A 20,060-nucleotide genomic window follows, 5' to 3' on the forward strand; every position below is an offset into this window, starting at 1 on the left:
CAGACGACGACGTTTTGGATGGCGATGTGGAGAAATATTCGCGTCAAGAAGCTGATCGTCTTACCAATATAAGAGCATCTCCAATAGTCGGCTAGCGATCGGCTAGCCGATTCGTCGCGCTAGCCGATCGGCTAGCCGAACCATTGCAATCGGACAGAGCGAAATCGGCTAGCGCTTCGGCGTGGGCTGGCCGATCGCTCGTCGCTAGCCGAAGCGCTGGCCGATCGGCTAGCCGCCATTGTGGCGGCCCGATCGGCCAGCGCCGATTTTTGCTTTTTTTTTAAAAAATCATATATAAATGCGATTTTCGTTTCATTTTCATTTGCACCACTTGTTTTAACGAGTTTTCTCTCTCTCTAACTTTCTGTACAAGAGCATCATCGAGCGATGAGTAACGCGGGTGGTAGCGGTAGTGGTAGTGGTGGGGATCCTGAGGAGTACGAACGGAGGATGAACGAGGCTATGGATGCCTACATGAACCGCGGGATGGAGCGGTACATGCGTATGGTGGAACAGCAGGCGATACCTCGCCCTCCACGAGTTGTCCACCACCGAGCAGTGATTGATCGGGATCACGTAGCTGCACATCAGCGGCTGTACGACGACTACTTTGCAGAGAACCCGCGGTTTCCCGCCAACATGTTCCGGCGGCGTTTTAGAATGCGCAGGGAGTTGTTTATGCGCATCGTTGGCGCATTAGAACGTCGATATCTGTGTTTCCGCTTCAGGCACGATGCGGCTGGCAGACCCGGCCACACCCCTATTCAAAAGTGCACGGCGGCAATCAGGCAGTTGGCCTACGGAGGCGCGGCAGACATGTGGGATGAGTACCTCCACATCGGTGAGTCGTCAGCCCTGAAATGTCTGAAGGAGTTCTGTGGGGGCGTGATCAGCATTTACGGTGAGCAGTACCTTCGAAGCCTTACTCCCGAAGATTGTCAGAATTTGATGCAGATGCACGAGGAGAAGCATGGGTTCCCCGGGATGTTAGGCAGCATAGATTGTATGCATTGGGAGTGGAAGAACTGTCCGACTGCCTGGAAGGGGGCCTACACGACCGGCTACAAGTCAAAGAACCCCACGATAATCCTCGAGGCCGTAGCTGATTACCGGCTGTGGATCTGGCATGCGTATTTTGGGGTAGCCGGGTCGAACAACGACCTCAACGTCCTGAACTCGTCTCCCCTCTTCAACGAGAAGTGCCAGGGCGTCGGTCCAGCCGTCTCTTTTGTGGCCAACGACAACCGGCATGATATGGGCTACTACTTGGCGGATGGGATATACCCTCGGTGGCCGGTCTTTGTGAAGACGATCCGACAAACAAGTGATGAAAAGAAGGCCTACTTTGCGCAACGACAGGAGTCGGCGCGCAAGGACGTGGAGCGCGCATTTGGTGTGCTCCAGTCTCGATGGGCGGCAATTAAGGGTCCAACGCGTTTGTGGGAGGTCGGATGCGTTTCCGAGATAATGTACGCCTGCATTATCCTGCACAACATGATCGTCGAAGACGAAGGCGTACAACTGACTAGTTGGGTCAGTGACGATGAAGCCGGTCCAAGCCACGGAACGGCCACCCCTAGTGTACGACAGGGGGTACCTCTCGATGAAGCCGACCGCCTCAAGGAATTTGCCAACATGCGCCAAGTGGATGCTCATATTCAACTCCAAAAGGATATAATTGAAGAGTTGTGGGCACGGAAGATTGCACGACGATAGTTTTTTTTCTTTATTATGCATGTAATTTTTTTTTATCTATGTAACTTTTTTAAATGCAATTAATGAATTTTCCCGTATATGTGTCGTAAATTTAATTCCGTATTTTAATCGTAATTTTAATTCCGTAAATGTAGTATATTTTGAATTGTTTTTATTGCGGCTGGCCTATGGCTGACCTAAATCTAATGTAGCAGGTGGTTTTTTTAGTGTTGGCAGAGGAGAGAATGGCTGGCCTAAGCACCATTGCGGATGCTCTAATCATAGTGAAATGAATTCAGACCATAAATTAATTGAACCAGCGAAATCCAAAATATTATAGTAACATTTAATAGTTTGGGTTTCAAATTTAAAATAAATACAGTAATCTCTGGAGGTTGAGGGTGATAGATTATAGTAGCAGGAAATGTCCTATCACTTTTTGTTACTTTTCTAATTTGTAGTGGTTTTAAATAGTGTGTTTGTTTTTGTCTGTACGATAATTTCATTTATTTTTATGTTCCAAAAAGTTAAAACTTAAAAACGACACATATTATGCATTAATGCGAATAATTTTAATTATAAAATCCACACATTCAAAATTGTGAGAAAGTCAAAATATAAAAACTCCAAAGAGTATTGTCACAAATTGTGGCATAGTCATCATATTAATTCTCATTTAGGATAAACTAACAAGTCATTGGTAATTTATTTTATTTTAATAATTACAGTTGAGTAAACTCGAATGTCATCTCTTTCTTAAAAAATTGATATCTAAATTTACTAAAGTTTTAAAAACGTTATCATATAAAACAAGGGACGTAGGAGTATTAACTTTTTGGGGCTTTTGTCGTAATATATTTAATGCAACCAGCACATTCTCACGCATTCCAACTCATGAGAAGTGCTACATATAATAGTATTTTTTTGACAACAACTATATTAATTTCCATTAAATGGGCTCTTGTCTACAATTCTACATCAAGTAGATTGTAGTTAAGTGCCCATCAATACTCTAGTCCAATACCAGCATAGATTTTAAAATTTAGGCTAATTTATAGACTTCCTTTCGTCATAATAATTTGGAATATGCACAATTTGACCACTAGGTTAATACTAGTACTTTATTACATAAAATCTTGTACCTTTATCATAGTAAAATGTTTAACTCAATCATGAGTAGTGTACACTTTCATGATTCATTGATGGGCAACGAGAGAGTATATTATGTATAATAGTAGGAGTAATTTCTTTCGACCATGAAAAAAAAATTAAGATTACGTGTAACATGATTATGCTTCATGTATTCATCTCAATTAAGATTGTGACCATATAATTATGATTTATTAATTTCTAATAAGAAATTAGTAGTAATTGGTTAGAGTATATCAATCATAATTTGGAATTTTAATTAGGGTGGATCCACAAGAGCCTTGAATCTTTCATTTGGTTATGTGTAGTGTAATTAAAAAGCGTGTGAGTGTGAATTGGATTATTCTGTTTGATCTAGACATAAAAATTGCTTTACATTTGGGCTGTTATGAACTGTAAAATCCTTCAGTTTGGCCATGAACCGGCAGAAGGTTGAATCAATTTTTTGTAACGAATTTTTTAAATTTTTAAAAATGAGCTGCATTAACCTTTTAGTTAAAAATTGAAATTGGTTATTTTTTCTATATGTTTTAAATCTCTAACTTTCAATTTGCAGTTAACTTCAATTTTTAAAACATTTTATGCTCGTTCCTTTTTTTCAGTAATCCATTTACACCTTTCCAAAGTTAGGTAATTGAATCCACATTATCAAAGTAGGATTAATAAAACTTTCTTTCAACACCATTTTTGACAAAAATAGTCACACATTTGAGTAATATCAAAATTAGTTTGATATGTAGGATACATAAAAAACATGTGTGATCAGTGGACAAAAAAAAAAGAAAAGAAAAAAGAAAAGGATGAATAAGACAAATATATTAGAAAACGAGAGAGCGACACCCATAAAAATAAATGAAGGTTAATTCCCAATACGCATGCATAATGCATTTAAGAAATAGGTTGGTAAATGTATCTCTCGACGACCAACCCATAGTAAATACTAATATATGTTACTCCAATGCAACTATAAAAACAGCTAATCATTTCAAAATTGAATTCAACTGTCAACTACCCTAATTTACTTTAGTTGCATCACGATAAGATATATATTGAATGCTTTATCGCAATTAACAACATCAGTTTGGAGATAGGATGCTAGTAGTAGTACTATATTATATACACGTAGATGGCGTTCAATTGCCATGACTATGAATCATGAGACTATCCATCTAGAATTAAGTTGTTTGATTATTTTAGTTGGAGGGGAAGGCTATAACTAATTATCATAAGACTATCCATCTAGAATTAAGTTGTAGGGTTCAATCTTATGAACCAAACATGATACATATTTAATCATGGAATTCAATCTTGGCAACCGATCACCCCCTAGAAGATCGGAGTTTGTAGATACACGAAACAAAGAGTGGGGACAATATAATTTCAGGACTTGTTCAATAATATGATCCTCTTGGAATATTGTATTGGCTCAAAATTTAATATGATGCAACAAGAAGATAGAAGGAAGTGTGTGGCATTTAGTATGAACTCAAATTCTTAGAAGCACTCCACAATTATAACAAAATTTTTTGCCTATTTATTACCATTACCATGAGATGCATAAAAATAGACAGACTGATTGTAGTTAAAGAGTAAGATTTACAACCAAACAATCGCTAATATATATGCAAACAAAAAAAAAAAAACAATTTGGGACATTTGTTTAGAATTGTTCAAAGATTGTATACTAAAAGTTCACTACTGTTTAGACGTCATGACATTTTGATACTTCAAACTAAAAAAAATCAAACTGGAATATTTGCGTTACATATTTCAAAGAGCAACTTTTCATCTCATACAAACTAACCGCAATTCCATGCCTTAAGTTGGGTCTGAAATGGGGATGATGTATCAACGACGAATGGTGGCTCAGATTTTGTACCTAAAGGTGGCTGCAACGTTCACTGAGTCTCACTGTAAAACATCAAAAAATGCAGCATATAATTTTCTCCCAGCAACGTGCTACCGAGAGTAATAATAACGGGTACATAAATGGACCGTGTCTTCTAGGTTTGCTGTGGAAGTGAAGAGGTGGTCTGCCACAAAGGCCTTCCTAAGATGGCTCTTCCATGAATACCAAGGTAGGCGGCATTTAACCTAGGTTATATTCAATGAAAATGGATCACAAAAAGCCATTAAAATATGAAATTCTATCAAGTAAATCACAGTTTGAAGATTACTTGTCAACATCAGGTGTGCCCAAAGGATCGTATAGTTCCTCTGTTTGTTCCATAGGCTGAGCAACTCCTGATAAGGCGGTCATGTCTGGAGCTCCTTCAGTCTGTATATGAAGAGGAACACTAATTCTATCATACTAAAACCAATCAGTTTTTTCAATTGATCTCTCAGTGAGTATATGGATGGCATAGTCTAGAACAATTATATCAAAACAGTCGAGCTTGAAGAAGGTTCAGGAAAACACAACTTTACTCTCACACATCAACTTTTAATACTTCGTGAGTGAAGTAATCTTAGTTGACTTGTCAATGTCACCTAAAATCTTGACCAACAAAAAGAGTATTTCATTCCATGTATTCCTAGTATGGTTTGTGACCAAGGAGTAACATAAAAGTAACTGACTCAATATCACAAGTTATAATGATAAACTAAATGTGTTAAACAAGACAAAAACTTCTGAAGCTTGGCAATTTTTGCACATAATAGTTGATTTAGAACCTTTCTATTCTCAGGAGAATAAACGATTGAAAGACAATGGTGTATGAGCTCCAAATTTCTACTACCAAACAATTAGAAGTTGCTAGGCATATTCTTCCTGCCCCAGCAAAGAAATTCGATCAAAATATATAATAGAATGCATATTTATAAGCATGAGAGGGCACCAATCCATAATCACACATATATACCTTTAGCCAGGCATGGAAAAATAAAGAACATCAAGTTGATCGTCACCTGATGGGGGTACTGTCCGTAGCCAGCATATGCACCGTATGCATATGCTGAAGGATCTTGTGTGGCGCCATATGCATAGGCATCATAGCCTTGTCCGTATGCATAATAAGCACTCAACTGATTTGGATCAGCCTGACCCCACACACCAACAGCATCCTACAGTGTGCAGTGTGTGTACATGTTAAATTAAGTATTGCGGTAAAAGCAACAAAAACATCCATGCTCAACTTGCCCCAAAGATTAAGATGTATCAGAAATAAAATTTACACAATCATCAAGCTAGAAAACCTGTTTTGCCGTTGGACTCCTTCCCCAAGAAAGCCGGACAACTTGTTGACCAATCACAGTACCCTGCATTCTCTGGATTGATTCTTCAGCTGATGTCCTATCCACGTAAACAGCAAGAAAGCAGAGTGTTCATGTGCGGAAAAGAGCAAGCAATTTAAAGGGAATGATATGATATAAACTGAGAAAGAGGCTCTTCGCCGTATGACAACAAAATCAATGAGATTGAGTAGAGACCTGCCAAAAGTATATGCGATAGAATAGGAAGAATATATTACATTTCACACAAATAATTGAAGATTTATTAGAAGTTTGCTCCTCACTTATTTCTGAAAACACAACAGCTGCCTACAAAAATTACCTTGCAGCAAACTGCACAAAACCACATCCCTTGGCAGCAGGGATTTTGACATAAACAATATCCCCAAACTGCAAGAATATCTGCCTCAATTCTTCCTCAGTAACATTAGGGTCCAGATTACCAATAAAAACCTGCAATTTCAAAAGGAAATGAGATCAAAGCATATAATTGGCCACAATATCTAGACCTTAGAGGTAGACTTACAGTAGTGTTATTGATGTCATTATCCACTGGAATTGGTTGCACAGGAGTTGTGTAAGCAGGAGCTGGATATATTGCTGCCATTAGGAGAAAAAGGTCCTTCTAAGATCACAGAAATGAAGTACTGAATAATCAATTGATAAACATAGGTGCAATCTTTTACAAAAACGGCATGGAAGTCACATTTTTACTGTAGCCTTAGTTCAAGTATATCTTCAGCATTAAAGAATGAGGGCGTTCCAAACTAGAACAAGTCTTAAGATGCATTTATCAGCTGCAAATTGCTGACAAAAAGGACCTATGTGACTAATTCGTTGAGTGTGGCAATCCGTACATGGACTAGACAGAACAAAGCATTAAATGTCAAAGGAACAAAGGAGAAGGAGAAGATAGACCCAACTAGAAAAAAGACCAGATAGAGAGACTACTAAGATGACTTAAAGCTCACCACTGGCTAAAACTATCCGAAGCCATATATGATGCAACCAAGTCAAAAGCATGTGTTACAACGATGCAAATCAGAGGAAAATGAATTCACCTTTAGTTGCAGGATACGGCTGCTGGACGCCAGCGGCTGTTTTTTTTGGAGCTGCCGCACTAATTCTCATGGGCCTAGTCGAGCAATAGAGACCATTCATCTCAACCATTGCTCGATTTCTTTCTGTTTCATCAGCAAACTTAACAAATCCATATCCCTTGGAACGGCCAGTATTTGGATCAGTGACTACCTTGGCCCCTCTAACTGATGGATAGCTAACTCGGAAAGTTTCCTGCAACAGGTAATCCGTAACATCTGGTGCCAAATCTCCAACAAAGATGGAGTGTTCAGGTCCTCCATCAGTACGCCTTTCCCCTATCCCAGAAGATGCCCAATTCAACCTGAAAGTCAGTTCAGTCCCAGGAATTTGGGTTCCATTATATGACTGCAGAATACCCTCTGCAACTTGATGTGATGTGAATTCAACAAACCCATAACCCTCAGGCTGGCCCGTGATTTTGTTGCGAATAACTTTAATCGAGAGGACCTGCCGACAATTTGGCGTGGCAGTGTTTAACAAAACAACAGACCAAAAAGCATAGGAAAAACACTGTATCTTTATGTTGCGATGCAATAAAAAAACCACCCAGTTACACTAAACCCTACGATACCCAGATTAAACCTAATCGACTCATAGCTAATATGTCAGTTCTACTTTCCATGGAAATCCCCAAAATCAAAACTTGTCAATTTCGCAAACTGCAGAATAACAACGGCTATCATTTCCTAATGAAATCTAAAATAGATATTGGGGAATACTAACTGAATTCTTCATTCTTCATTGCGAAAAGGGTTAGAAAGATACCTCGCCGGTGTGGGAAAACCAGGCACGGAGATAGTTCTCGTCAGCCCAGTAGGGCAAATCTCCAATCCAGAGAGTACGGACTTCTTCCAGCGTCGCAGGCTGGTGATACGGCGCCGTTTGTGCGCTCATTGTCACTTGGTATTACGCAAAAACACTGCAATTCGATGGTCGTTGTGAGATCAACTTTGCAGCGACGATGTGAAAGGGTTTTAGGCTTCTCAGTCGGATTACATATTCAATGGATATAAACTGACTAAATTCTTTGGGCCTAGTAGTATTAAAGTTAGTTGGGCTAGTTGGGCTGTTAACCTAAAATATTGATGGACTCCTATTTAAATTGTTTACGATGGTTAAAGATACTACTCCTATGTTTTTACTTTTATTTTATTGCTTATAACATCACTCTAATTCTATTTCATTTACTAATTTTGTTTCAAAATTATTGATAATTATTATTAAAAAAATAAATATTTAAATCAACCTATACTTTTATTTGTGATTTACGTCTACTAGTATATTTGTATTGGACTCTTCCATTCAAAACTGAGAGTTAGCGGTTTGTTGTCATACCCCAAACATCTGAAATTTTTCATATTTTGTGTTATACATATGCAATGTCTTGTTTGATTGAATTAAAGTGACGGCTTTTCATAAGTGGAAGAGGGGGAATTCAGAACACACATTAAACAGATATTATGTTGAAATGGACTTTTGCTTCTTTTTAAAGGCCACCTCACAAATCCTTTCCTTTCCTCAACACTAATTAACCATGTTTGTCTTCTTTCTCAATCCATTTCTTTGTTTACGTTCACCCACTTTCTGTGGACATTACACTTCCAACCATTTTTTCTCATTCCCAACTCATCCTTATTCCGTCCTACCATTACATCCAATCTCACCTTACCCTGCCACAACTCGATACAACCTCAAATACAAAACACAATAGTACTAATTATAAGAATAAAATACTACATTTCAGTCAAATATATCACATCTTAACCGAAAAAGACTAGGATCGAGTTAGAGGTGTTACAATTACCAGTAGACCTCATATCCACCATCAGATCTCATCACCAAAAACATCTTCTAAAGTCACTAAACGCGCACACAGCGAAACGCCATCTCAAGATGGCGTCTCTCGCCCTCACCACCCCACTAAACATCCGTTGTTTCCGGCCCCTCTCAGCCCCCAAACCCCGCCTCCCCATCTCCCTCCGCCACTCTCCCCGCCCGAAACCCCCCACCAACACAAGCCACCAGCCCACATTATTCCTCCTCCCCAGGCGCAAACTCCTCACCACTGCAGCCTCAGCATCCCCTGCGCCACCAGGCGCCCAGCCAGTGTGGCAGGGAGCGGCCATGAAGCCGCTCCTTGCCACAATCGCCACAGGAGTGATCCTGTGGTTCATCCCAGCCCCAGGGGGCGTGTCACGCATTGCGTGGCAGCTTCTCTCCATATTTTTGGCCACAATAATTGGGATCATCTCCCAGCCCCTCCCACTGGGCGCGGTGGCCCTGCTGGGGCTGGGCGCCTGCGTCCTCACAAAGACGCTGACCTTCGCGGCGGCCTTCTCGGCCTTCGGCGACCCCATCCCGTGGCTGATCGCGCTGGCCTTCTTCTTCGCCCGCGGCTTCATAAAGACCGGGCTCGGGAACCGCATCGCCTACCAGTTCGTCTCCCTCTACGGGAGCTCCTCCTTAGGACTAGGCTACAGCCTGGTCCTGAGCGAGGCCCTGCTCGCCCCAGCGATCCCGTCGGTGTCGGCTCGGGCGGGAGGGATCTTCCTGCCGCTGGTGAAGTCGCTGTGCGCGGCGTGCGGCAGCAACGTGGGGGACGGGACGGAGAGGAGGCTGGGGGCGTGGCTGATGCTGACGTGCTTCCAGACGTCGGTGATTTCGTCGTCGATGTTCCTGACGGGGATGGCGGCGAACCCGCTGGCGGCGAATCTGACGGCGAGCACGATCGGAATGCAGATCGGGTGGGTGGATTGGGCCAAGGCGGCGATCGTGCCGGGGCTGGTGTCGTTGTTCGTTGTGCCGTTGGTGCTGTATGTTATGTATCCGCCCACGGTGAAGAGCAGTCCGGACGCGCCGAAGCTTGCGCGGGAGAAGCTCGCCGCCATGGGACCAATGTCCAAGAATGAGATCATCATGGCTGGAACTTTGGTGCTTACGGTTAGTGATGTTGGAATTTTGTCATATACTATATTTGTTGTGGTTGTGGTAATTAAAATGTGTTAATTACTCGTATGTGGGTAGGTGGGGCTGTGGGTGTTGGGGGGTATGCTGGGTGTGGATTCAGTGAGTGCGGCCATACTAGGACTGTCAGTGCTGCTTATAACAGGGGTAGTGACGTGGAAGGAATGCCTAGCCGAGTCCGTGGCTTGGGACACACTTACTTGGTTCGCGGCACTCATCGCCATGGCTGAATATTTGAACAAGTACGGTCTCATCTCATGGTTCAGCCAAACTGTCGTTAAGGTACAACATCGATCTTCTTATATATTTTCTCTAAAAAACAACCAACTGATGATCAAACAACAATTGGTTGCAGTTTGTTGGCGGATTGGGGCTATCGTGGCAGCTGTCATTCGCCATCCTGGTGGCGCTATACTTCTACTCGCATTACTTTTTCGCGAGCGGGGCGGCGCACATTGGAGCAATGTTCACCGCATTCTTGTCCGTAGCGACTGCCATGGGTACGCCACCGTATCTGGGGGCGTGCGTTTTGTCATTCGTCTCCAATCTCATGGGCGGCCTCACTCACTACGGGATTGGATCCGCACCCGTTTTCTACGGTGCGGGCTACGTGCCCCTTGGCACTTGGTGGGGATACGGATTCATCATCTCCATCGTCAATCTCCTTATTTGGCTCGGAATCGGAGGGATATGGTGGAAGGCCATCGGCCTCTGCTAGCTCTAAATTTTTGGATATCTATCGGACTAATAGAGCTTCACAAATTTTGATCATTCTTTTCAAACCGATACTATATTTCTCTCGTTTTCATCAAACAGGACACATGTTAGTTTTCCAATCATTGCCTTACAAATATACTACTACTAATTTTCATATCAAGACACCACTAAATTATAAATGAACACTCATAAATGTGTGTTAATGCTACGTACATAATTGGTCGTTTTAGTATCTTATATTTCAAATCAGTTCATAAATTTCAATTAATTGAAACTGGACTAGACTAATATTGACTACTACTACTATTCACATTTTTACTATATTTAGGAAAATATTGAAATTTTAAAAATAAATATATTGAGATGTGCAGTGTGTTCTTATTAATTATATCCACGTATCGGAGGATTTGATTAATAGCATTGATTCTTTGATTTTTCAGATATTAATATGTTCAAATTTCTTTTAAAATATACTAACATGAATAATTAATACTGAAAACAGTTTAAATAAAATTGGTTTGGTCTGTTTAAAAATTTAGGGGGTATTTATGCTAATCTATAGCAATAGCATGTCAACCATTTGATGACTTAGTTCAAAGCTTGTAATTCACAAATCTAATGATGTTCACTTCCACACACGTGGGAATCCTATTCTTCTTCGGGGACAACCAAATTCTACCATTCAGTTTTTTCCAAACTTAGTAAAAATCAGACAACCGTATAGAAACAGAGACAACCATATATATGCCATACAAGGTAACATCAACTTCCTGAACTTTTGAAATTTCTTCTTGTTCAACTCTTTAGAAATCAGAGGCATTCTGATTTCTGGGGATCATTAACATCGTCCATTTTTGGACCCTACGCGATTCTGGCTCCAGATTCCAGGTTCTCTTTTTTCAGTTGCACAATTTATTGCATTTCTCCTTCTTTTCTTTCAAGTTAATTACATGTTAAAGCAATATTCTCAAATTTCTGCACTTGGACATCATCCATATTTGCTTTCTTGCTTTGTTTTTGAGGCTTAACATATTCAAGAAAGTTATTATTATTATTTTTTTTATGTCATCAGCTGTCCACAAAATAAGGGATGTTTTGAGAGGATTATACGTTTGAGAGAATTGGGTTGCTTGCGGACTCTGTCTAAACCATTCATCTCATGGCGGAGCAAGATTTTACTTCTTCGGAGAATCCGCGATGCATATTGCTTAAGGATGTCAGGTAACCTTTTCTTTCATCCTAAATCATCAGTGTGTTTGGAGAGAGACGAGATGTTTAGAAATAAACATGCAATTTGCATTTAAGGCTCGTTCGCTTTGCTTGACTTGATATGAAGAAACTAGGAAATCTAATGAGCCCTTGTGCTTATGAGATTGCCTATATACAGATGAAATTCTTTTCAATTGAGTTATATGTTCGAAACCGATTCTTGTTCGTTTATTTGTGAGCAGGTCAGCTCTAAAACCTGATGAGCTAGGTGTAGAGATAGCCACCATTGCTATTCCTGCAGCAATGGCTTTGACAGCTGATCCAATAGCATCTCTCATCGACACAGCCTTTATCGGCCAAATTGGTATCTTCTTCGTCTTTACAAGCATTGCTTCTTTCAACTTCTGAGCATTTGATACCAATACGAGTAACTGTTTATACAAACAGGTCCAGTTGAGCTTGCTGCAGTGGGAGTTGCCATTGCTTTATTTAATCAGATATCAAGAATCGCGATATTCCCACTTGTCAGTGTGACAACTTCCTTTGTTGCCGAGGAGGATGCAATGAGAAGGGCGGGGAGGCTGGATTTCGAAGAGGATGACTTATCCAGTAAACACAGTGAAAAAAAGATGTTGATACCAGAAAAGGGTAATTCTAATGCTAATTCTCATTTGCTGAATAGTATGCTAAGTTTCAAATTTTATCGAATCCCATCTGCCTTTTTCGTGCTAGGTTTGGGCGAAAAAATGCCTAGTTTGGAGCCTGAAAAGGGTCTTGAGGTAGGTGTGGTTTCGCAGGGGAAGAAGCAGATTGCATCGGCCCCTTCAGCGTTGATCATTGGTGGCATTCTCGGCATACTACAAGCTGTGTTTCTCATCACTACAGCCAGACCTTTATTAAGTTTCATGGGAGTGAAATATGTAAGGAAAACATAACTTCAGTTTATACTATATCTTAGTATTATGATGTTATGGCCTCTTGCTCTCGTAGGGCTCAGAGATGTCGACTCCTGCTGAACATTACTTGAAGCTCAGATCACTCGGTGCACCTGCAGTTCTCTTGTCCTTAGCTATGCAAGGCGTGTTTCGTGGTCTGAAAGACACCAAAACTCCGCTTTATGCAACAGGTTCACTTACCAACATTCTTTAGATTTAGTGTCCGGATATATCAACGTGTTGCTGACTATTCGTGTTCCTCATTTAGTGTCCGGAGATGTAGCAAACATTATTCTGGACCCGATATTTATATTTGTGTTGAAGATGGGCGTCAGGGGTGCAGCCACTGCGCATGTTATCTCACAGTAAGTCGAGCATCAATCACAACGTTTGGTATGGCAATGTTACGTACACGCTTCATGTTTACAAAAGCAGCTCTGTTTTTTAGGTATTTGATAGCTCTAATACTCTTCTGGAGATTGCAAGCGCAAGTGGATCTCTTATCTCCGAGTCTTGAATATCTGCAATTAGGCCGTTTCATAAAAAATGGTGAGAATCGACATGGAGAGTGAAGAAACCTTTCTTTCTTGATTACCTTATATTCACATTTGATAAATGTAGGATTCCAATTGCTTACAAGGGTGATAGCCGTGACATTCTGTGTGACGCTAGCTGCATCACTGGCTGCCAGGCTGGGATCGATAGAAATGGCTGCATTTCAGGTTTGCTTGCAAGTTTGGCTAGCTAGCTCTCTCTTGGCCGATGGCTTGGCTGTTGCTGGACAGGTGATCCAATTCGCTCTCTTTCCCTTTCGTTGCTCTTGGTGAAGGAAAGAGTATCGTTTTGTGGGGGATTAATGAAACATGGTTTCTCTCTGTAGGCTATACTTGCAAGTGCTTTTGCAAGAAAAGACTACAATAGGGCATCTGCCACAGCGGCCCGAGTGCTTCAGGTGACTTCAAAATACGCAAAAAGGGGCTATGATGACTCTTTTTCTTGATGATAACATGTATCGTTTCACTGCAGTTGGGGATAGTTCTGGGGTTGTGTTTAGCTGTCATGCTCGGATTTGGATTGCATTTTGGCGCGCGGATCTTCACCCAAGACGCTAATGTTCTCCACCTTATTGGCGTTGGCATCCCGGTAAAGTAACCAATACAACAAGTTTGCCTAATCCAGAAGTGTCAACTGAAATTCTTGGCCATTTTGCAGTTTGTGGCACTAACTCAACCAATCAACTCAATGGCCTTTGTTTTCGATGGTGTTAACTTTGGAGCATCTGATTTCGCATACACAGCTTATTCAATGGTATGTCTCCATCTCTACAGCGATATATTATCCGACCTCGGCCCTAAAACTCGTACGCATGCAGGTTGTAGTGGCTATCGCAAGCATCACCGCGCTGTTTTTCCTTTCATCCGCCTATGGATTTGTAGGGATATGGATTGCCCTTACTTTTTATATGAGTTTTAGAGCATTTGCTGGATTTTGGAGGTAAGTTTTGTGACATGGATCATGACATTCTTCAAATAATGAATCTAAGTTTCTAAGTAGTGTGTTTGGTGCAGAATTGGGACAGCAACAGGGCCATGGGAATTTCTTAGGAGTTGATTCTGCTTTGTGTTAGAGACCTGTTGTTGTATATAGGTTATGCTTCAACATACAAAAAATTTTGTACTTTTAATATTTTTTTGTGTCTTAATATATTACTGTATGTAATAGCAGTGCAAAATACTGAAAATGCTAGTACATCACCAATGAAATTCAGAATTATCTGCAGGCTGACTCTTCTTGTATTTTACAATACTTTATACATTTAATGCCAATAGTATTAGAGGGTAAGTAATAGTAGACGAACATGAAATGAAATGCTCATGATGAAGAATATTCAAGTTAATAAAATAAATGGTCTGTTAAACAGAGTGGGCAATACAAGTGCAATAAGTAATCCGTAAGGAGGCATGAAAGAGAGGGTATATATACACAAGTAGTGTAATTACTAGAATAAGATTCATCCGACAACCTCGGTGTTGGTGTCGTCGGAGGGCCAGATGACAGTCTGAATGAGACGTTCCCGCATCAACTCCAGATTCTGGTCTGAGATCCTCTCGTACATCTCCACGTGATCACATTTCTATACACAAATCAAATAAATTAGTTGTAGGAGGAGAAGGATGTATAGGTAGTTTAGAAATGACCTTAATCCATCTTCCATAGAGGTGAAGCCGAGTTACCATTACTCTTTGAGCAAGCTCCAGCTGGTCCTGTGAAAAAATGCATTGGCTATTACCCGTATGTATATGAAGTAGAGTATAAACATTAACAAACCTACCTTGACTAGTTTACGAATGAAGGTCTTGCCGAAGCCATGCTCATTTGATGCAATATAACTGCCATACATTTCAGTAGTAGTAGTATGATTTTGCGAAGCTGAATAACAAATGAACGAACTTACTTATAAAACCAACGGTACTGTGGAGGGTTCATCTCGTAAAGCTGGTTGAGAACCGTCCTCACAGCTTTATAAGTGAAGTAGTCTACAATTTGCTGCAAACACCAACCCCAACCCCATTTAGTCACTAGTTTACAATTAATTTGATCTCTTAATATATTCTTACAGATTTAACATCCTCGTAACTGTCTTCATACTGTCCACCAAATCCTCCCTTTCCCACGATACTCAACTTCTTCTTCTTCTTCATCGTCCTTGAACAACAGGAGGAAGAAGAAGAAGAAGTATGAAGAAACGAAGTGGTGAGATCCAAACGAGCCGCTGCCACGTGGATTCTCGCGATGCTGATAGGGATAGGCGAATGCCTCAAATCAGACGAAGAAACGCCCACAACACACACCGCTCCCGCCATCCCGATACACCAATTACTCTATTAACAATAATAATTCTACCTCTGTCTCTATGTATATAGGTATCTAGTAGTATGATTAAGTTTGAATATTGAACAAAAGGAGACGGAGTTGAAAGAAAAGGGAGTTCAACTTCACAACACACACAGTTTGGCAAAGCCTGAAAAATAATCTGAGGCTCACAATTTTCCCCGCAGATATTTTCATATTGATTTCGTGTCTTGCTTTCCACAGACCAAATCTAACTTCACCATTCAAATATTTTCAAATTTCCTTTATCTACTATTGTTATCTTATTCACCCACATACAAATTTGTCACTTCAATAAAAAGCACAAATATTACTCTATGATGCAAGATTTAAAAAAAAAAAACTATCTGTATTTTTATTGACATGTCGATAGCCGTGTATTTCATTTTGATTTTGATTTTGTTAAAAAATCTATATCTAGATAGATAGTCTTGCCCGTTTAAAATGTAATTGTATTATTGTTTTGCACAATAATCGATTTCAAGCGAATTAATGTCATCCCAGCTAACAGATTAGTGAATTACTGTAACATAATGTTGTCGGATTGAAATTGGCGGAACCATCGGCAATTCGGCATGATTAAACACATTATTTGATTTTTGCATTCTCTTTTTGACTTTTAACATTAAATCATTTATATGCATATATACATTTGTGATTGTGTTCTTGTTTACTAACTCATCTAAGTTGATTTTATTGAAGCATTAGAATTAGACAACATATTCAACATGCTCAAGTTTAGATTTATGAAAAATTATTAGTAGGATGGATATGAGGTGTTAAATTTATTGATACTTCCACCAAAAAAACTCTACTCCATAACTTAAACAATGATGCAAATATGGCCTAACTCTCCATCACTTTCTAAAGCTTTCTCTTATTCTAGATCTTTCCGGGCTATGATAATCAAACGCTGCTCTATGGTTTTGCCTCGAGTTTCCAATCTCCCTCAACGGTGACCGATATTCAGAGGCGCCAAAGATACTCGAGTGTCGCCTACTCGCCTTTTCCTTGAGAAACGACCTCTTCTCCTTAGCAAGCTGTTTGGCTAAAGAAAGAAGCGGCGCTCCTCTTTTCGTATCATTCATAGATACTTTGTTTTCAAGTTCATGAACTTCCTTTTCGTAGTCAAGAGCTTTCTGCTTCCATTCCTCCACCTATACACAAGAGGTTCGGTTCATCATCATTTGATAATTCATTCGACTTGTTTTAATTTGTGATTTTAGTTTCCTTACTGAATGGCGAAGGGATTGAATCTGGAACTCGGAGGTGTAGGCTCGATTTTCCCAGTAATCGCGGGATGCCTGCAGTTGTTCCATCTCTCCTCGGACTTGCTCCAGCATTGTCTGCATTTGGGACCATTGCTCTGTCTCCGCCCTCACCTGCTCCATTATCCTTAGCACCACGGCCTTGCACCGCCCCGAGCATTTGTTCTCTTGTCGCCTTGCTTCATCTTCCTCTTCCTGTTCCTGTTCTTTCATTGCATCCTGCCTCTTAAACAATATGAGCCTCTTAAACAATTTATAAGCTTCTCAATTATAGTGGAGTAGTATACAACCAGCTATAGTTTTTTATTTTCTAATCAAACTAGTACTAGTACAATTTTAAATTTCAAAGTAAGAGTGTCTCTAAAATAAGTTTAGTCAAACAGTAGTTAATTCCATATCTAGTCAAGAATTCACAAGCTGAAAGGGTACCATAGCCAGAATGTATATTTAAAATCTGTGTGTTTATTTTGGAATTTATTGGGCAGCTATGTCAGAAACATGTACATAAGCCTTGAGTGGAAATGTGAAAAGTGGAGGAAAATGAGATTTAATTAATAGAGTGGAGTTTTGGGGCAGTGTGCATCCAATCCAATCTACACCACACAACCACTACATTGTACTTACATATATAAACTGGATATAACATTATTGTAGTAGTAGGAGTACTAAACAATTGATTTAATTTGGGTTCAAATGGCAAAATTTGAAAATGAGTGGACAATTGTGTGGTGAAAAGCAGTTCTCTTGGAAGTAGTAGCATAAGCTAGGGTGGCAAGAGAAGTGTAAAATTAAAAACAAAATTGATTTCAGTCAAAAAAAGAAGGGAAGAAAGAATTGTTACATGATTTGTGGAATCGGAAAGCGTGGCCTCTTTAAGAATGTTTGTGTTGGAAAGTTGTTGTAAATTGTTGTCGAAATTAGTAGAGCCTTTGATCCTCAAGTTGAAGTGCAATTCGCGTAACTTGTGAGTTAAATCTTGAATCTCATCCTCCAAAACTGCATTCCTTTTACTTTCAACCATCTTGTTTCTCCCCTACAAAAGAAACATATTAATGAAATTATGTTCCAAATGAAATACAGTAGTTATATGGAAAAAGGAAAGGGAAGTAACTGGTCTCTCCAATTGGAACAGCCACTCCTCCGCCGCGAAGCCGTGGCGGTGCTCTTCGAATCCCTCTCTCTCGAGGTTGGGTTTTGAAGATTGGCTCTTGCGGGCGCGGGTTCTGCGGCGGCGAGGGAAGTGGAGGATTTTGGGGCTAGGCGGAGCTGGATGCCATTTCGTTCTTCTTGAAACGCTTGACATGCTGTTTGTTGAGGCTTACAATGATTTTGAATTTAACGGCTGGAGAGGGCCTTTTATATGTATTTTTAATAAAATTATTATTACTAGCTGTGCCTGTGCGTGGGCCGTGGGGGTTTCAACTTTTAAGACATGACCCAAATCAAAATATTACTAAGTTTTAAACCACTAGTATGGCTAAGTCATTTTGGATGACTGTAAATTTCAAAAGATGATATGTTTGACTTAGCTTATAAGATCTAAACAATACTCCTAAATTTTAGCACTGTACTACTAGTTCAAACAAATAGAAATAATAAATTGATTTAATTAACAATAAATATATAGCTATCTATTTATCTTGATTACTATTTGACATCTTTTACCTTATGAACAATACATCCATGGAGATCATATCCTCATCCATAGATTTTCAAGTATCAAGATGGATTTTTTCTATACTAATACTATAATTTGCAAATTGCATACACACTATTAACAAATATTCATATAAAAACTTCAGTTTTTTTTTTTTTTTTTTAAATTAATCGATAATAATTTTCGCATTGAAGCAACAAATGCTTGTAAAACATTTTAAAAATATTTGAAATTACGAACACTAATTTTAATAAAAGTTACAAGAATTAATGGTTAGTAAGAGTATTAGTAATTTATATAACACTCGTGACATAGTCCAAGAAAAGGCAGGGAGATATACGAGGTGGAGTGAATATTGATGTCTTCATTGCAAATCTCATTTATTGCTACAATTAATTTGTGTTTTCATGATTCTAAATATGCTTCTTTAAAATTAACAATATGAGATTAAAATAATATTATTAGCACCTAGTCCGTGCCGTTTAGGCTATGTGTTTCTGTCATATCTCCTGTTTCTATATTCTTTGTCCCTTCTTTTTTTTCACTTATTTATTGCCACTGCCTTTACACACTCAGATTCTCTTCTTTCATCCTTAATTATTTTTGTTATAGACTCAATCAATTGCCTATCGATAATAATTTGCTCTCCTAACTTGATTATACCATTTCAAAATAAAATCTCTTTATTGATTAAACTCTTATCCAATAAGATCCATCAATGCTAACTTGATTATAAATTAGTACTGTAACATTTCAAAAAGGCTATTTTAAAAAAATCTCTTTATTTATTAAACTCTTATCCAATGATATCCAGGAAGATCATGTCTTCATCCTTGGTTTGTTTTTGCGAGAGGAATCAAATTTTCTATTACTACATTTTTTTGTGATTTTCTCTACTTGATTATAATCCACTCGTGATGCTATTTAATGTACACTGAGTAAATTCATATTTTTGTACAAGCATGTAAATTACATGTGAAACTACATCAAATAAACAGACATGAAATAAATTGTTGATCATAGCTAGAGGTGAAGCTAAGTCATAATCATTGCCCCCCCTCTATCTTGATTTTCTTTAAAGTATATTTTGAGTACTAATTAAAAGTTAAAATTAATATTTAAATATAGGGGTATTGATACTTAATATCATGGAAAACAGATGATATAGAGGAAGTACGTCAAATAATCACACACGGTAAAATAAACTAAACCACAGTTAAAAAAAGGAAAAAAAAATCATGG

The 20,060-nt window shown here is 39.3% G+C and overlaps 5 protein-coding genes across 12 annotated transcripts; 2 read left to right on the forward strand and 3 right to left on the reverse strand.

Moving 5' to 3' along the window:
• Window positions 1-4,439: 4,439 nt before the first annotated feature.
• Window positions 4,440-8,169, reverse strand: LOC125223032 (RNA-binding (RRM/RBD/RNP motifs) family protein). 2 transcript variants are annotated; one of them, XM_048125984.2, is made up of 9 exons: window positions 7,942-8,169; window positions 7,137-7,623; window positions 6,602-6,675; window positions 6,398-6,528; window positions 6,040-6,136; window positions 5,752-5,907; window positions 5,022-5,122; window positions 4,840-4,938; window positions 4,440-4,755 (listed from the first exon to the last, which is right to left on the reverse strand). In XM_048125984.2, exons 1-8 carry the CDS (start codon window positions 8,068-8,070, stop codon window positions 4,848-4,850), a joined length of 1,266 nt encoding a protein of 421 aa, XP_047981941.1. In that variant the 5' UTR covers window positions 8,071-8,169; the 3' UTR covers window positions 4,440-4,755; window positions 4,840-4,847. The 2 variants fall into 2 exon arrangements, with proteins under 2 accessions (XP_047981941.1, XP_047981940.1); XM_048125983.2 differs by having other exon boundaries at window positions 4,440-4,938.
• A 592-nt stretch (window positions 8,170-8,761) lies between these two features.
• On the forward strand, window positions 8,762-11,017 carry LOC125220350 (dicarboxylate transporter 1, chloroplastic-like). Its single transcript, XM_048122515.2, has 3 exons — window positions 8,762-10,116; window positions 10,201-10,422; window positions 10,496-11,017. Exons 1-3 carry the CDS (start codon window positions 9,070-9,072, stop codon window positions 10,856-10,858), a joined length of 1,632 nt encoding a protein of 543 aa, XP_047978472.1. The 5' UTR covers window positions 8,762-9,069; the 3' UTR covers window positions 10,859-11,017.
• Window positions 11,018-11,150: 133 nt separating this feature from the next.
• On the forward strand, window positions 11,151-14,780 carry LOC125220351 (protein DETOXIFICATION 42). Of its 3 annotated transcripts, none has more exons than XM_089063051.1 (13): window positions 11,151-12,078; window positions 12,309-12,430; window positions 12,514-12,714; window positions 12,799-12,986; window positions 13,057-13,192; window positions 13,270-13,366; window positions 13,450-13,550; window positions 13,623-13,786; window positions 13,882-13,953; window positions 14,028-14,144; window positions 14,214-14,309; window positions 14,374-14,495; window positions 14,570-14,780. In XM_089063051.1, exons 1-13 carry the CDS (start codon window positions 12,017-12,019, stop codon window positions 14,610-14,612), a joined length of 1,521 nt encoding a protein of 506 aa, XP_088919177.1. In that variant the 5' UTR covers window positions 11,151-12,016; the 3' UTR covers window positions 14,613-14,780. The 3 variants fall into 3 exon arrangements, with proteins under 3 accessions (XP_088919177.1, XP_047978473.2, XP_047978474.2); XM_048122516.2 differs by having other exon boundaries at window positions 11,151-11,745; window positions 11,930-12,078; window positions 12,514-12,986; XM_048122517.2 differs by having other exon boundaries at window positions 11,151-11,613; window positions 11,930-12,078; window positions 12,514-12,986.
• Window positions 14,781-14,876: 96 nt separating this feature from the next.
• On the reverse strand, window positions 14,877-16,033 carry RBCX2 (Chaperonin-like RbcX protein). Of its 4 annotated transcripts, none has more exons than XM_048122523.2 (5): window positions 15,620-16,033; window positions 15,457-15,548; window positions 15,334-15,391; window positions 15,236-15,284; window positions 14,877-15,135 (listed from the first exon to the last, which is right to left on the reverse strand). In XM_048122523.2, exons 1-5 carry the CDS (start codon window positions 15,863-15,865, stop codon window positions 15,128-15,130), a joined length of 453 nt encoding a protein of 150 aa, XP_047978480.1. In that variant the 5' UTR covers window positions 15,866-16,033; the 3' UTR covers window positions 14,877-15,127. The 4 variants fall into 4 exon arrangements, with proteins under 4 accessions (XP_047978480.1, XP_047978478.1, XP_047978477.1 ...); XM_048122521.2 differs by having other exon boundaries at window positions 15,200-15,284; XM_048122520.2 differs by having other exon boundaries at window positions 15,236-15,265; window positions 15,620-16,032.
• Window positions 16,034-16,665: 632 nt separating this feature from the next.
• On the reverse strand, window positions 16,666-18,471 carry LOC125185221 (myosin-like protein). Of its 2 annotated transcripts, none has more exons than XM_048081721.2 (4): window positions 18,273-18,471; window positions 18,003-18,194; window positions 17,129-17,380; window positions 16,666-17,050 (listed from the first exon to the last, which is right to left on the reverse strand). In XM_048081721.2, exons 1-4 carry the CDS (start codon window positions 18,462-18,464, stop codon window positions 16,751-16,753), a joined length of 936 nt encoding a protein of 311 aa, XP_047937678.2. In that variant the 5' UTR covers window positions 18,465-18,471; the 3' UTR covers window positions 16,666-16,750. The 2 variants fall into 2 exon arrangements, with proteins under 2 accessions (XP_047937678.2, XP_047937677.2); XM_048081720.2 differs by having other exon boundaries at window positions 17,129-17,386.
• Between the last annotated feature and the right edge of the window lie 1,589 nt (window positions 18,472-20,060).

This window comes from Salvia hispanica, chromosome 1 (genome assembly GCF_029641045.1).
Source record: "Salvia hispanica isolate PSC_SH4W2 chromosome 1, Shi_PSC_v1, whole genome shotgun sequence".
Lineage (NCBI taxonomy): Eukaryota > Viridiplantae > Streptophyta > Magnoliopsida > Lamiales > Lamiaceae > Salvia > Salvia hispanica.

Bases quoted from the DNA above. Each gene is read 5' to 3' on its own strand.
- LOC125223032 (XM_048125984.2), bottom strand. From the start codon at position 8,070: ATGAGCGCACAAACGGCGCCGTATCACCAGCCTGCGACGCTGGAAGAA. The intron at 6,529-6,601 runs GTAAGTCTACCT...TTGAAATTGCAG, and splicing joins ATGACATCAATAACACTACT to GTTTTTATTGGTAATCTGGA. The intron at 5,123-5,751 runs GTGACGATCAAC...CTTCATATACAG, and splicing joins ACGGACAGTACCCCCATCAG to ACTGAAGGAGCTCCAGACAT.
- LOC125220350 (XM_048122515.2), top strand. From the start codon at position 9,070: ATGGCGTCTCTCGCCCTCACCACCCCACTAAACATCCGTTGTTTCCGG. The intron at 10,117-10,200 runs GTTAGTGATGTT...GTATGTGGGTAG, and splicing joins CTGGAACTTTGGTGCTTACG to GTGGGGCTGTGGGTGTTGGG. The intron at 10,423-10,495 runs GTACAACATCGA...AATTGGTTGCAG, and splicing joins TCAGCCAAACTGTCGTTAAG to TTTGTTGGCGGATTGGGGCT.
- LOC125220351 (XM_048122516.2), top strand. From the start codon at position 12,017: ATGGCGGAGCAAGATTTTACTTCTTCGGAGAATCCGCGATGCATATTG. The intron at 12,431-12,513 runs GTATCTTCTTCG...TTATACAAACAG, and splicing joins AGCCTTTATCGGCCAAATTG to GTCCAGTTGAGCTTGCTGCA. The intron at 14,496-14,569 runs GTAAGTTTTGTG...TGTTTGGTGCAG, and splicing joins GCATTTGCTGGATTTTGGAG to AATTGGGACAGCAACAGGGC.
- RBCX2 (XM_048122519.2), bottom strand. From the start codon at position 15,865: ATGGCGGGAGCGGTGTGTGTTGTGGGCGTTTCTTCGTCTGATTTGAGG. The intron at 15,549-15,619 runs GTAAGAATATAT...TGGTGTTTGCAG, and splicing joins GTTACGAGGATGTTAAATCT to CAAATTGTAGACTACTTCAC. The intron at 15,136-15,199 runs GTCATTTCTAAA...ATTTGTGTATAG, and splicing joins TCTATGGAAGATGGATTAAG to AAATGTGATCACGTGGAGAT.
- LOC125185221 (XM_048081720.2), bottom strand. From the start codon at position 18,464: ATGTCAAGCGTTTCAAGAAGAACGAAATGGCATCCAGCTCCGCCTAGC. The intron at 17,387-18,002 runs GTAACAATTCTT...ATATTGTTTAAG, and splicing joins TTTCCGATTCCACAAATCAT to AGGCAGGATGCAATGAAAGA. The intron at 17,051-17,128 runs GTAAGGAAACTA...TCTTGTGTATAG, and splicing joins TTCAATCCCTTCGCCATTCA to GTGGAGGAATGGAAGCAGAA.